This window comes from Pan paniscus, chromosome 14 (genome assembly GCF_029289425.2).
Source record: "Pan paniscus chromosome 14, NHGRI_mPanPan1-v2.0_pri, whole genome shotgun sequence".
In the NCBI taxonomy this organism is placed as follows: Eukaryota; Metazoa; Chordata; class Mammalia; order Primates; family Hominidae; genus Pan; species Pan paniscus.
In genome coordinates this window covers 17,854,527-17,867,965 of record NC_073263.2, presented here as the reverse complement: position 1 = coordinate 17,867,965, position 13,439 = coordinate 17,854,527, and the positions used below count along the sequence as shown (strand labels likewise).

Here is a 13,439-nt window from a genome sequence, read left to right as displayed (position 1 = left end):
CCCTAAAAGAGCTCCTGAAGGAAGCGCTAAACATGGAAAGGAACAACCGGTACCAGCCGCTGCAAAATCATGCCAAAATGTAAAGACCATCAAGACTAGGAAGAAACTGCATCAACTAACGAGCAAAATCACCAGCTAACATCATAATGACAGGATCAAATTCACACATAACAATATTAACTTTAAATGAAAATGGACTAAATTCTCCAATTAAAAGACACAGACTGGCAAGTTGGATAAAGAGTCAAGACCCATCAGTGTGCTGTATTCAGGAAACCCATCTCACGTGCAGAGACACACATAGGCTCAAAATAAAAGGGTGGAGGAAGATCTACCAAGCAAATGGAAAACAAAAAAAGGCAGGGGTTGCAATCCTAGTCTCTGATAAAACAGACTTTAAACCAACAAAGATCAAAAGAGACAAAGAAGGCCATTACATAATGGTAAAGGGATCAATTCAACAAGAGGAGCTAACTATCCTAAATATTTATGCACCCAATACAGGAGCACCCAGATTCATAAAGCAAGTCCTGAGTGACCTACAAAGAGACTTAGACTCCCACACATTAATAATGGGAGACTTTAACACCCCACTGTCAACATTAGACAGATCAACGAGACAGAAAGTCAACAAGGATACCCAGGAATTGAACTCAGCTCTGCACCAAGCGGACCTAATAGACATCTACGGAACTCTCCACCCCAAATCAACAGAATATACATTTTTTTCAGCACCACACCACACCTATTCCAAAATTGACCACATAGTTGGAAGTAAAGCTCTCCTCAGCAAATGTAAAAGAACAGAAATTATAACAAACTATCTCTCAGACCACAGTGCAATCAAACTAGAACTCAGGATTAAGAATCTCACTCAAAGCCGTTCAACTACATGGAAACTGAACAACCTGCTCCTGAATGACTACTGGGTACATAACGAAATGAAGGCAGAAATAAAGATGTTCTTTGAAACCAATGAGAACAAAGACACAACATACCAGAATCTCTGGGACGCATTCAAAGCAGTGTGTAGAGGGAAATTTATAGCACTAAATGTCCACAAGAGAAAGCAGGAAAGATCCAAAATTGACACCCTAACATCACAATTAAAAGAACTAGAAAAGCAAGAGCAAACACATTCAAAAGCTAGCAGAAGGCAAGAAATAACTAAAATCAGAGCAGAACTGAAGGAAATAGAGACACAAAAAACCCTTCAAAAAATCAATGAATCCAGGAGCTGGTTTTTTGAAAGGATCAACAAAATTGATAGACCACTAGCAAGACTAATAAAGAAAAAAAGAGAGAAGAATCAAATAGACGCAATAAAAAATGATAAAGGGGATATCACCACCGATCCCACAGAAATACAAACTACCATCAGAGAATACTACAAACACCTCTACGCAAATAAACTAGAAAATCTAGAAGAAATGGATAAATTCCTCGACACATACACTCTCCCAAGACTAAACCAGGAAGAAGTTGAATCTCTGAATAGACCAATAACAGGAGCTGAAATTGTGGCAATAATCAATAGTTTACCAACCAAAAAGAGTCCAGGGCCAGATGGATTCACAGCCGAATTCTACCAGAGGTACAAGGAGGAACTGGTACCATTCCTTCTGAAACTATTCCAATCAATAGAAAAAGAGGGAATCCTCCCTAACTCATTTTATGAGGCCAGCATCATTCTGATACCAAAGCCTGGCAGAGACACAAGCAAAAAAGAGAATTTTAGACCAATATCCTTGATGAACATTGATGCAAAAATCCTCAATAAAATACTGGCAAACCGAATCCAGCAGCACATCAAAAAGCTTATCCACCATGATCAAGTGGGCTTCATCCCTGGGATGCAAGGCTGGTTCAACATACGCAAATCAATAAATGTAATCCAGCATATAAACAGAGCCAAAGACAAAAACCACATCATTATCTCAATAGATGCAGAAAAAGCCTTTGACAAAATTCAACAACCCTTCATGCTAAAAACTCTCAATAAATTAGGTATTGATGGGACATATTTCAAAATAATAAGAGCTATCTATGACAAACCCACAGCCAATATCATACTGAATGGGCAAAAACTGGAAGCATTCCCTTTGAAAACTGGCACAAGACAGGGATGCCCTCTCTCACCACTCCTATTCAACATAGTGTTGGAAGTTCTGGCCAGGGCAATCAGGCAGGAGAAGGAAACAAAGGGTATTCAATTAGGAAAAGAGGAAGTCAAATTGTCCCTGTTTGCAGACGACATGATTGTTTATCTAGAAAACCCCATCGTCTCAGCCCAAAATCTCCTTAAGCTGATAAGCAACTTCAACAAAGTCTCAGGATACAAAATCAATGTACAAAAATCACAAGCATTCTTATACACCAACAACAGACAAACAGAGAGCCAAATCATGAGTGAACTCCCATTCACAATTGCTTCAAAGAGAATAAAATACCTAGGAATCCAACTTACAAGGGATGTGAAGCACCTCTTCAAGGAGAACTACAAACCACTGCTCAAGGAAATAAAAGAGGATACAAACAAATGGAAGAACATTCCATGCTCATGGGTAGGAAGAATCAATATTGTGAAAATGGCCATACTGCCCAAGGTAATTTACAGATTAAATGCCATCCCCATCAAGCTACCAATGACTTTCTTCACAGAATTGGAAAAAACTACTTTAAAGTTCATATGGAACCAAAAAAGAGCCCGCATCACCAAGTCAATCCTAAGCCAAAAGAACAAAGCTGGAGGCATCACACTACCTGACTTCAAACTATACTACAAGGCTACAGTAACCAAAACAGCATGGTACTGGTACCAAAACAGAAATATAGATCAATGGAACAGAACAGAGCCCTCAGAAATAACGCCGCTTACCTACAACTATCTGATCTTTGACAAACCTGAGAAAAACAAGCAATGGGGAAAGGATTCCCTATTTAATAAATGGTGCTGGGAAAACTGGCTAGCCATATGTAGAAAGCTGAAACTGGATCCCTTCCTTACACCTTATACAAAAATCAATTCCAGATGGATTAAAGATTTAAACGTTAGACCTAAAACCATAAAAACCCTAGAAGAAAACCTAGGCATTACCATTCAGGACGAAGGCGTGGGCAAGGACTTCATGTCCAAAACACCAAAATCAATGGCAACAAAAGCCAAAATTGACAAATGGGATCTAATTAAACTAAAGAGCTTCTGCACAGCAAAAGAAACTACCATCAGAGTGAATAGGCAACCTACAACATGGGAGAAAATTTTCGCAACCTACTCATCTGACAAAGGGCTAATATCCAGAATCTACAGTGAACTCAAACAAATTTACAAGAAAAAAACAAACAACCCCATCAAAAAGTGGGCAAAGGACATGAACAGACACTTCTCAAAAGAAGACATTTATGCAGCCAAAAAACACATGAAAAAATGCTCATCATCACTGGCCATCAGAGAAATGCAAATCAAAACCACTATTAGATATCATCTCACACCAGTTAGAATGGCAATCATTCAAAAGTCAGGAAACAACAGGTGCTGGAGAGGATGTGGAGAAATAGGAACACTTTTACACTGTTGGTGGGACTGTAAACTAGTTCAACACTTGTGGAAGTCAGTGTGGCGATTCCTCAGGGATCTAGAACTAGAAATACCATTTGACCCAGCCATCCCATTACTGGGTATATACCCAAAGGACTATAAATCATGCTGCTATAAAGACACATGCACACGTATGTTTATTGCGGCATTATTCACAATAGCAAAGACTTGGAACCAACCCAGATGTCCAACAATGATAGACTGGATTAAGAAAATGTGGCACGTATACACCATGGAATACTATGCAGCCATAAAAAATGATGAGTTCATATCCTTTGTAGGGACATGGATGAAATTGGAAACCATCATTCTCAGTAAACTATCACAAGAACAAAAAACCAAACACCGCATATTCTCACTCATAGGTGGGAATTGAACAATGAGATCACATGGACACAGGAAGGGGAATATCATACTCTGGGGACTGTGGTGGGGAGGGGGAAGGGATAGCATTGGGAGATATACCTAATGCTAGATGACGAGTTAGTGGGTGCAGTGCACCAGCATGGCACATGTATACATATGTAACTAACCTGCACAATGTGCACATGTACCCTAAAACTTAAAGTATAATTAAAAAAAAAAACAAACAGAGGACATATTTTAATTCTACCAAGAAACATGATATAATATACAGAGGACTGGTCTTTCCCCAAATTTTGTTTTTTGTTTTCATTTTATAGAGTGAGCACCAAGATATGAACTAGCAGATTTTCTTTTTAAATATATGAATTTGCTCATTTATGTTGTATCATTTTTCTTTAAAGTTTTTTTGGCACACGGACTATTGAAAATTCACAGTGTACAAAAGTTGAGGAAGACTTTAATCTTGCTACCAAGGTAAAATATTCTTTTGTGAAGTTGATTTTCTCAGTTGCAATATATTTCTGTATAGTATTTCTTAGCAGTGGTGTATGTATCATTATTTCATGTTGGTAATATGAAGTTGGTCAGATAAAAACATTTTATAGAAATATGAGTAGTTGATTTAAACAGTTATTTGTTTTTTTACTTTAGTAAATAACAAATGATTGGTAAATACTTTGAGGGTGTGAGGGCCAAAAAATGGAATGGGCTGGAGAATACATAGTGACAGGAACATTATACTAGAAAAAACTTTTCCACAATAGAGAATATATAAAATCTGGTAAAGATTTATTTGGATAAGTAAACTTACTGTGACTTTTAAAATTATTCTTTTGTAACTTAAAACAAAATTCATGCTTAAATTTGTCTTGATGGACCCAGTTTCTTATTATAGTAATCAAGGAATCTCTCTGATACTGTTCAGTTCCGAAACTGTGCCACATAGCATATAGGGTTTTTTTTTTGCATGTATTATTTTGATATCATGTAGTTTTCAAGAGAGAGTTTTCTCTCAGTTTCTCTTCTTGGTTCTTTAATTACACCAAAATAATATTAGAAATTGTGAAAATTTATTTGGGCATGGTGGTGCATGCCTGTTGTTCCAGCTACCAGGGAGGCTGATGCAGGAGGATTGCTTGAGCCCAAGAGTTTGAGACCAGTGTGGGCACATAGTGAGACCTTATCTCTAATTTTAAAAATAATTGTAGAAATTTAGAAATGTAAATTCTGTTTCTCAGAATCTGTATTATTAAGGCATGCCAGTGTGTTTTCTAAGTTTTTCATTAAAAGTATGCTTTAAGTTCTTCATCTAAATGAAGAATGCAGATTTTACCCCAAGTAAACAACCAGTTCTGGAAGCAGAGACTCTGAATAAGCATATAGTAAGATTTTAATTTCAGAATTTTTAAATTGCAGTTTTTAAATATATTGTTCAAAGATCTTTGATCACATTTGAAAATCTTAAATTACGGAAGATTTTGTATTTAGTTATTTAAATAGTCATTTTGGAGCTCTTGCATCACTATGAGATACTGCAGGTTAGAAAACATACGTGTGTGCATCCTAGTGTACCCAGAATACAGTCTTGCCTATAAAAAGGATTTTAAGAGGTTTTCAATGTGAATAAATAAGCTGACAAATGAATTTTTATATAATGGAATATTACAAGTGAGATAATATGCATGATATATCTTATAATTAAATATAATGCATTTCAAAAATATGGCTTAAATTTATATTTTCTTTTAATATTTAGAATGCATAAATTCATGTGAAAATATGTCTCAAATAAGAAGACAATCAGAGATATGTAGTAAATAGGAAAGAAGATTACACTATATTTTCTAGTATCCTCCAAGTGGAGTTTAGATTAAAATAATTTTAATCTCAACTCATGTTCTTTTTTTTTTTTTGAGACAGAGTCTCTCTGTCATGCAGGCTGGAGTGCAGTGGTGTGATCTCGGCTCACTGCATCCTCTGCCTTCTGGGTTCAAGCAATTCTCCTGCCTCAGCCTCCTGTGTAGCTGGGACTACAGGCGCATGCCACAATGCACAGTTAATTTTTGTAATTTTAGTAGAGACAGGGTTTCACCATGTTGGCCAGGATGATCTCTATCTCTTGACCTCATGATCCGCCCGCCTTGGCCTCCCAAAGTGCTGGGATTACAGCTTGAGTCACCACGCCCATCCAAAACTCATGTTCTATTAAACATATCTTTTCAAGGAATACATTACTCTAAAATTCTGATTACCAGTACTTTCTTCAGGTGAAAAGTTTATGGAACATTCGATTTTAAATTTTTTCTCTCTCTGTAGTAAGAATGTTCCCGCTTTTAGGTATTGGCTGAAGACCATGTTTAACTAATTGAATGTCTTATTATATAATAATAAAATTAAAATCTTTATTACCCAGGTATTAACAAATAACTAATTGTAGTGTAAATACTGATCAGCATTATAGGAATATATTATGAACAAAAGTCTGTACTTTATGTGTTTCATCATATGTCTTATAGTTGTTGTTTTTCATTTTATTTCATGACTGAAGCTCATACTTGATTCACTGGTCACCTCTCTTGTTTGTTTCTCCCTCCTCTTTCACCTTTTTAAAAATGATTTGCCCCAGACTTTTTTCTCACAGAATACATTTCTTCAGTGTCTGCTTTTTAGAGCATTGCTGTCTCAATTGTCAGCATATTTATTTACAGGTTTCTATTTAGTGGCTATGTATGATTTTCATTAATCAATCATTGCCATCTCCATGATTTATTCTTTTTTTCTCTGTTTCTTGGAAGAAGCAGAATTTATACAATTATTTATACTTAGCTTTTTGCCGTTCAGAATAGAAACAACCTATACTATTTCAATGCAAACCCAGTTAAATAAGGTACTATTAAAGACTAAACTTTCATATTTTTCCACACAAGAGGTAATTAATACAACTGTAAATTAGGAAGAGATACTGCAAAATATAACATGTAATTTAACTTTTTAAATTTTAATTATTTCTACAATACTATAAACTACATAAGAGTAAATTTTTGTTCTAGGTTATTTTAGCTAAAAAAAAAAAATCTAAGGGCCAGGTGTGGTGGCTCATGCCTGTAATCCCAGGACTTTGGGAGGCCAAGGCCGGCAGATCACGAGGTCAGGAGATCGAGACCATCCTGTCTAACAAGGTGAAACCCCGTCTCTACTAAAAACACAAAAAAGTAGCCGGGCGTGGTGGCGGGCACCTGTAGTCCCAGCTACTCGGGAGGCTGAGGCAGGAGAATGGTGTGAACCTGGGAGGTGGAGCTTGCAGTGAGCCCAGATCATGCCACTGCACTCCAGCCTGGGTGACAGAGCGAGACTCCATCTCAAAAAACAAACAAGCAAACCAAGAAATTATTTTCTGACATTTATCAGAACATACTTTATAATCATGTATCAAGTAGATAATAGCTGCATAGTGCAATTCTGCTAATTTGCAGGATTAATTTTGAAGCCAGTGTAGAATAGTGCAAAAGAAAATAAGGCTTAGAAGGCACTAGGAATCTATTTAGTTCCAAAGTTGTTTGTCTAAAAACTAAATAATTTGTCTGCATTGATTTATGGGCAATTATATGATTCTGTGTATATCTAGATGTACAAAAGCTCTAACTGGATTCAGGGAGAAAGAGTTTAAACTGTAGTCTTAGTCTTGCTCAACTTGGAACTTGAAAAGATAATGCCTGGGACTTCAAAATATCAGTATTGGTATATTTTGATTATCCAGTATAGATCTGAAGGAACATTTCTGGAGTTGGATAAACATGAGAAATAGGACACCTGTAAAACTATAATAACAACAATTTGGTTGAGTAGTATTTTAATAAGTAGACATTCTTTTCACAAATAGAACTCTTTGAGTTTCTTTGTGGCAGCCATGTTTGCAGCCACATAGGTCATGTTTCACGAACACTTGTTTTTATTTTTCTCTTTATATGAAGGCTTGCTCTACTTTTCTGAAGTTATGCCTTAAGAATGAATTGCATACTTTATCTAATGATTGTTTGCTTTCATTTAAAAATAACATAAATATAAATTTTCCTTATGAATCTTTCCTTTCAAGCAGTTCTGTATCAGCAAAAAAGATGTAAAATTATTTTCATTATTTTAAGCCCTTGTTTTCCTAAATGAAACAGCTTTTAACAGAGTTCTGTTCCTACTTCGCACGACATACTCTGAAAATTCTCTTCATGCCATGCATAGTTTTTAACCAAAAAAATCTATAATTATGCATATGTCAAATGTTGAATCATTTGTATTTTGTTTGTATGTCCTATTGTTTTTGGTGAGGACTACAGTGTAAGGCAGATACTTTGAAGTAAATTCCTTTTAAAATATGCATGAGTGAATTTTTTGGCGAATATGATTTATTTTCCTTGCTCAGTAACCTAGTCAATAGCCACATGAAAGTAAAAGATAAGCGTGATCTACAGAGCATATTTGAGGTTTTCTCTTGAAATGTTTTTGTTTTCAATATGTGAACAGCCTTAAATCTAATTGCCTTTAAAGTTAAAAAATGTGTTTTAAAAAAGATTTTTAATAAAAAATGTGATGCTTGTCATTATTATTTTTAAATTGAAATTATTTATTGAGGCAGGCTGTGGTGGCTCACACCTGTAATCCCAGTATTTTCGGAGGGCGAGGTGGGCAGATCACTTGAAGTCAGGAGTTTGAGACCAGCCTAGCCAACATGGTGAAACCCTGTCTCTATTAAAAATACAAAAATTTAGCCAGGTGTGGTAGCTCATGCCTGTAGTCCCAGCTACTCGGGACACTGAGGCAGGATAATTACTTGGTCTTTGGAGCCGGAGGTTGCAATGAGCCAAGATCATGCCACTGGGCAACCCTGCGAGGCTTCATCTCAGAAAAACAAAATAAAAAAATAGTAAAAAAAGAAATTATTTATTAATATTATCTTTAACAGATTATCTCTGTGAGTGATACACAGAATTATGAGTGTTTACCTGAGGCTACATATCAAAAAGAAATAAAGACAACAAATGGCAAAATAGAAGGTAAGAACCATTTTTTATTTAAAACATCTTTTGTCCAAATGTTTGTCTCAAAGCATGAGGACTGATATACTCTGACACCCAGAGAAAATTATTTTTTAAATGCATAACATGGAAGAACAAAGGCAGTGAAAGTTATGTGTCTTCTCAGGTGTTGGCAACAGATTATATTGAGAGTGCCAAAAAAGAGCTGAATTATTAGTTTAAATTCAACATACTCTAAGACCTGAGGAAAGGAGTAAAACAGGGAATGAAGACTGAGGAAGACAGAGAGTACAGGGAGTACATGAGGGAACAAGAAGCAGGTTTACATAATGGAGAATGGTAAAATAAAAGAACTCTTCAGAGAAAGATAGAGCATGGTTAGAAAGCTGGGAAGAATATAAAGTGACCTTCCATTACCAAAATTTGGCAGAGAATTACAGCAAACATGTTGTCAGTCTTGTCTTTCTCACCGGTGGGAAGGCATTAGGGATGGAAGCACCTGACCATGGAGAGTTGTGTTTTATCTGCAGTATGTGAATATAAGCATATTTGCACAGCCATGCGTGTATATAATTTGTTATATACACTCAGTATAGACGAGAAGTTTTCACACTTTAGAAAATCAGCTGAATACCTTGTTAACAATGCACGCTGTGACTCAGCAGACTTGGGATTCTGGCATTTTTAATAAATTCTCAAGTGATGCTGTTGCTGGTGGTCCTTGCACAGCCTTTCCTTTGGAAAAATCTGGAAGAAGGGCAGTTGGATAGAAGTTCAAGACATAACAGGGTCAAGAGAAAGCATTATATTGCTTTTATTTCTGAGTATGTTTCTGACCAGAGGGGAAAAAAGAGGTAAAGAAATAGTAATTACAGATGTCAGATACTACCCTAATCAAAGAGAAAGAAAGTGTTGGGAAAATTGATTTTAAAAGATGTTGAATGGGAAGAATCAAGACCACAGATGTAGACATTATTTTGGCTAAGGAAGAGGGATTGTGAGGCATGAAACACAGCAAGAAAGAAGATAGCCAGCCAACTTTGGAGTTTCTGAAAAGGAAATTTGAGTGAATTCACTTCAGATGCATTTACAATATTTGCACTCCAGAAGATTAGATTGTGGGTACTCCAGAGACTACCGGAAGCAGGAGGATTACTAGAATTGGAGTAAACCATGGTGACTCATTAGTTTTCTCTATTACTATCAGGCATAAATGTTTATATTTTGTTGATATTAGCTATTCAAATGAGAGATATTTGAATCTAAGAGCATTAGCTTTATTTTTAATGAAGCAAATTGTTTTGGTAAAATTGTTGTTCTATAAAAATCTATTAGACACTTACCATAATAAACAAAGCCAACTAATTTTTAGAAACAAAAAATTACAGAATTTATTACTTGAATTCTAAAATTGTTTTTTAAAATAAATATTGTCCTGATTTAAAAATATAAAATGTTATTTATATGTGATAAGTATGTTGCCATAAATTTTCAAATAAACATATCAATATTGAAAGCTCATTATACAATATTTTTTAATGAGTTTTATAGTATTTTTTGCATGAGTGAATCAAGAAAATTTCTGAGGATAAACTAGAGGATACAGCAATGTAGGCATATGATTACACTGCAAGGATATGGGAAACAATGAATATTTTATTTAGTATTATCCATTAAGTAAATATCCAAGCTGATCAATTTGTAACATGTTCAGTGATGAGGTGTCAGTTCTGCATTCAGCTGAACTCTCATCATAATGGTGTACCATCTCAATTGTAGGACAAATTAAAGAACATGATTAATATAATAATATAAATTATTCCAGTGTATTTCATTGAATATATGGTGTAGGATTCTATATTCAGCTTTGACATTTATTTTTTCCGGGTCATAATTTGCTCCTCTGATCAAAGATCATTTCTCTTTTCATCACTCAGCATATACATATTAATATCAACACATTTTGCATGCACAACACATTCTGACTTTTGAAGTCTTAAGTGCATGTTTGATGAAGCCTAGATTCCTAGTTTCTTCAGTGTATTTCTGTCATGTGAGTGTCCTAAAGAAACATACCGAAAGAAAACCCCCTAAACCTAAAGGAATCATTCTCAAAGCTGAGAAAAAGGACTTAGTTAGATACTATCACTGGATTCATTTGTGGCTGGTTTTGTCATATTTACTTATGACTGATAATAAATCTCTTTTGCTTTTTAGAGTCTCCTGAAAAGCCTTCTCACTTTGAGGTATTGAGCGTTATAATTTTACCTTGAATTATTTATTAACTATGTATTTTGTGAAGTACACATTCGTTATTAATCATTTTTCTTCCAAACCCATTTAGCCTGCCATTGAAATGCAAAACTCTGTTCCAAATAAAGGCTTAGAATGGAAGAATAAACAAACATTGAGAGCAGGTAAATTTTACAGTTCAACTATATTAAAATGAATATTTCAATAGTTGACATATTAATAGTCTCATCTCCCCAATGTTTATTTTTCAAATATTATGGAAATATTTGAGTTAATAATGTCAATAGTGGTATCCACATTTGAAAAACTGATTACTTACAAGAACACGAATTTTAATTAGTTTTTTTAAAAAGTAGCTTTAATTTCAGGTGTTTCTGCTTTCATGTCCTCATACTGTAATGTTTTGTATTGGGAATGTCTGTATGACTTAAAGATTCAAGAAGGTGTATTTTTAAACTCTAATATTTTTTTCTGTTCAAAAATTGATTCAAATTCTACCCTTTACTGCAGGGAAAGCTTCAATTTTGACATGCCAATTGTGTTTTAACATTGGTTACCTCATGGGACTGTAGTCATTTGAAGCATCCTAAGGAAATCTGTTGTTCTGATTAGCTTACTTTCTGTGTGTGTGTGTGTGTGTGTGTGTGTGTGTATGTGGTGTGCACGTTTGTGCCTGTGTGCATGTATATGTGTGTTTGTGTGTGGTACCCTTAATTTTTAAAAACTGGGAGAAGTAAGTCCCAGCTACTCGGGAGGCTGAGGCAGGAGAACAGCGTGAACCCTGGAGGCGGATCTTGCAGTGAGCCGAGATGGCGCCGCTGCACTCCAGCCTAGGGGACAGAGCGAGACTCCGTCTCAAAAACAAACAAACAGAAATAATGATAATAATAATAAGTGGGAGAAGTAATCATTTCTTTATGATCATTTTGGTAAAACTGTGATTCTGAAGCATTTGGCTTTGTGTCTTTTCATTGTTTAGAGGTAAACAATTGTCTAAACTGGTTTTTTATATTATTCCTATGCATGCTTAAACATTATACAACATATGTGCACGGTCATAGATAATATGTAGAATTTGTTTTCAACTTCTAATATGTAAATAATTGTACATTGTGTAATTTTCTGTAACATTCTTTGTTTGATCAGCATTATATTGTTAGATCCATCCATAATGTGTAGAATTAACTCTGATTTTGTTTATATTAGGTTCCTTATAGAATTCCATTATATAACTGCACCACAACTAATTAAAGTTTGTTTATGCAAAAAACAAATATATGAAAATAAAAACGAGATATCAGTCTTCATTTAAGTTGGTTTTTACCTACTGATTTTTGATATATTAGAAACTGAAACTAAAATATTTCAAGTATCACTATGTACAATCATCTACTTTAATAAAAGTGAAAACTGTGACCTATGGACCATTAAAGCTATGCTGTTGTAACACATTATTTCCCTGAAACAGTGCAGTATAGACTTCATAGTACATATGAACTTCATGGTACATATATGCCACATTTTCTTAATCCAGTCCATCATTGATGGACATTTGGGTTGGTTCCAAGCCTTTGCTATTGTAAATAGTGCCACAATAAACATATGTGTGCATGTGTCTTTATAGTAGCATGATTTATAATCCTTTGGGTATATATCCAGTAATGGGATCGCTGGATCAAATGGTATTTCTAGTTCTAGATCCTTGAAGAATTGCCACACTGTCTTCCACAATGGTTGAACGAGTTTACACTCCCACCAGCAGTGTGAAAGTGTTCCTATTTCTCCACAGCCTCTCCAGCACCTGTTGTTTCCTGACTTTTTAATGATCGCCATTCTAACTGGTGTGAGATGGTATCTCATTGTGGTTTTGATTTGCATTTCTCTGATGGCCAGTGATGATGAGCATTTTTTTCACGTGTCTGTTGGCTGCATAAATGTCTTCTTTTCAGAAGTGTCTGTTCATATCTTTCACCCACTTTTTGATGGGGTTGTTTGATTTTTTTTAAAAACTTGTTTAAGTTCTTGTACATTCTGGATTTAGCCCTTTGTCAGATGGATAGATTGCAGAAATTTTCTCCCATTCTGTAGGTTGCCTGTTCATTTTGTTCACTCTGATGGTAGTTTCTTTTGCTGTGCTGAAGCTCTTTAGTTTAATTAGGTCCCATTTGTCAATTTTAGCTTTTGTTGCCATTGCT

At 35.2% G+C, this 13,439-nt stretch overlaps 1 protein-coding gene across 1 annotated transcript in view; it reads left to right on the top strand.

Moving 5' to 3' along the window:
* LOC134728878 (ankyrin repeat domain-containing protein 30B-like) overlaps positions 1 to 13,439 on the top strand; it is a 47,762-nt gene that overhangs the window by 25,538 nt on the left and 8,785 nt on the right. Inside the window, 4 exon segments of the mRNA XM_063596034.1 lie at positions 4,366 to 4,438; positions 8,919 to 9,009; positions 11,209 to 11,237; positions 11,336 to 11,408. Coding sequence (XP_063452104.1) covers positions 4,366 to 4,438; positions 8,919 to 9,009; positions 11,209 to 11,237; positions 11,336 to 11,408 — 266 coding nt within the window.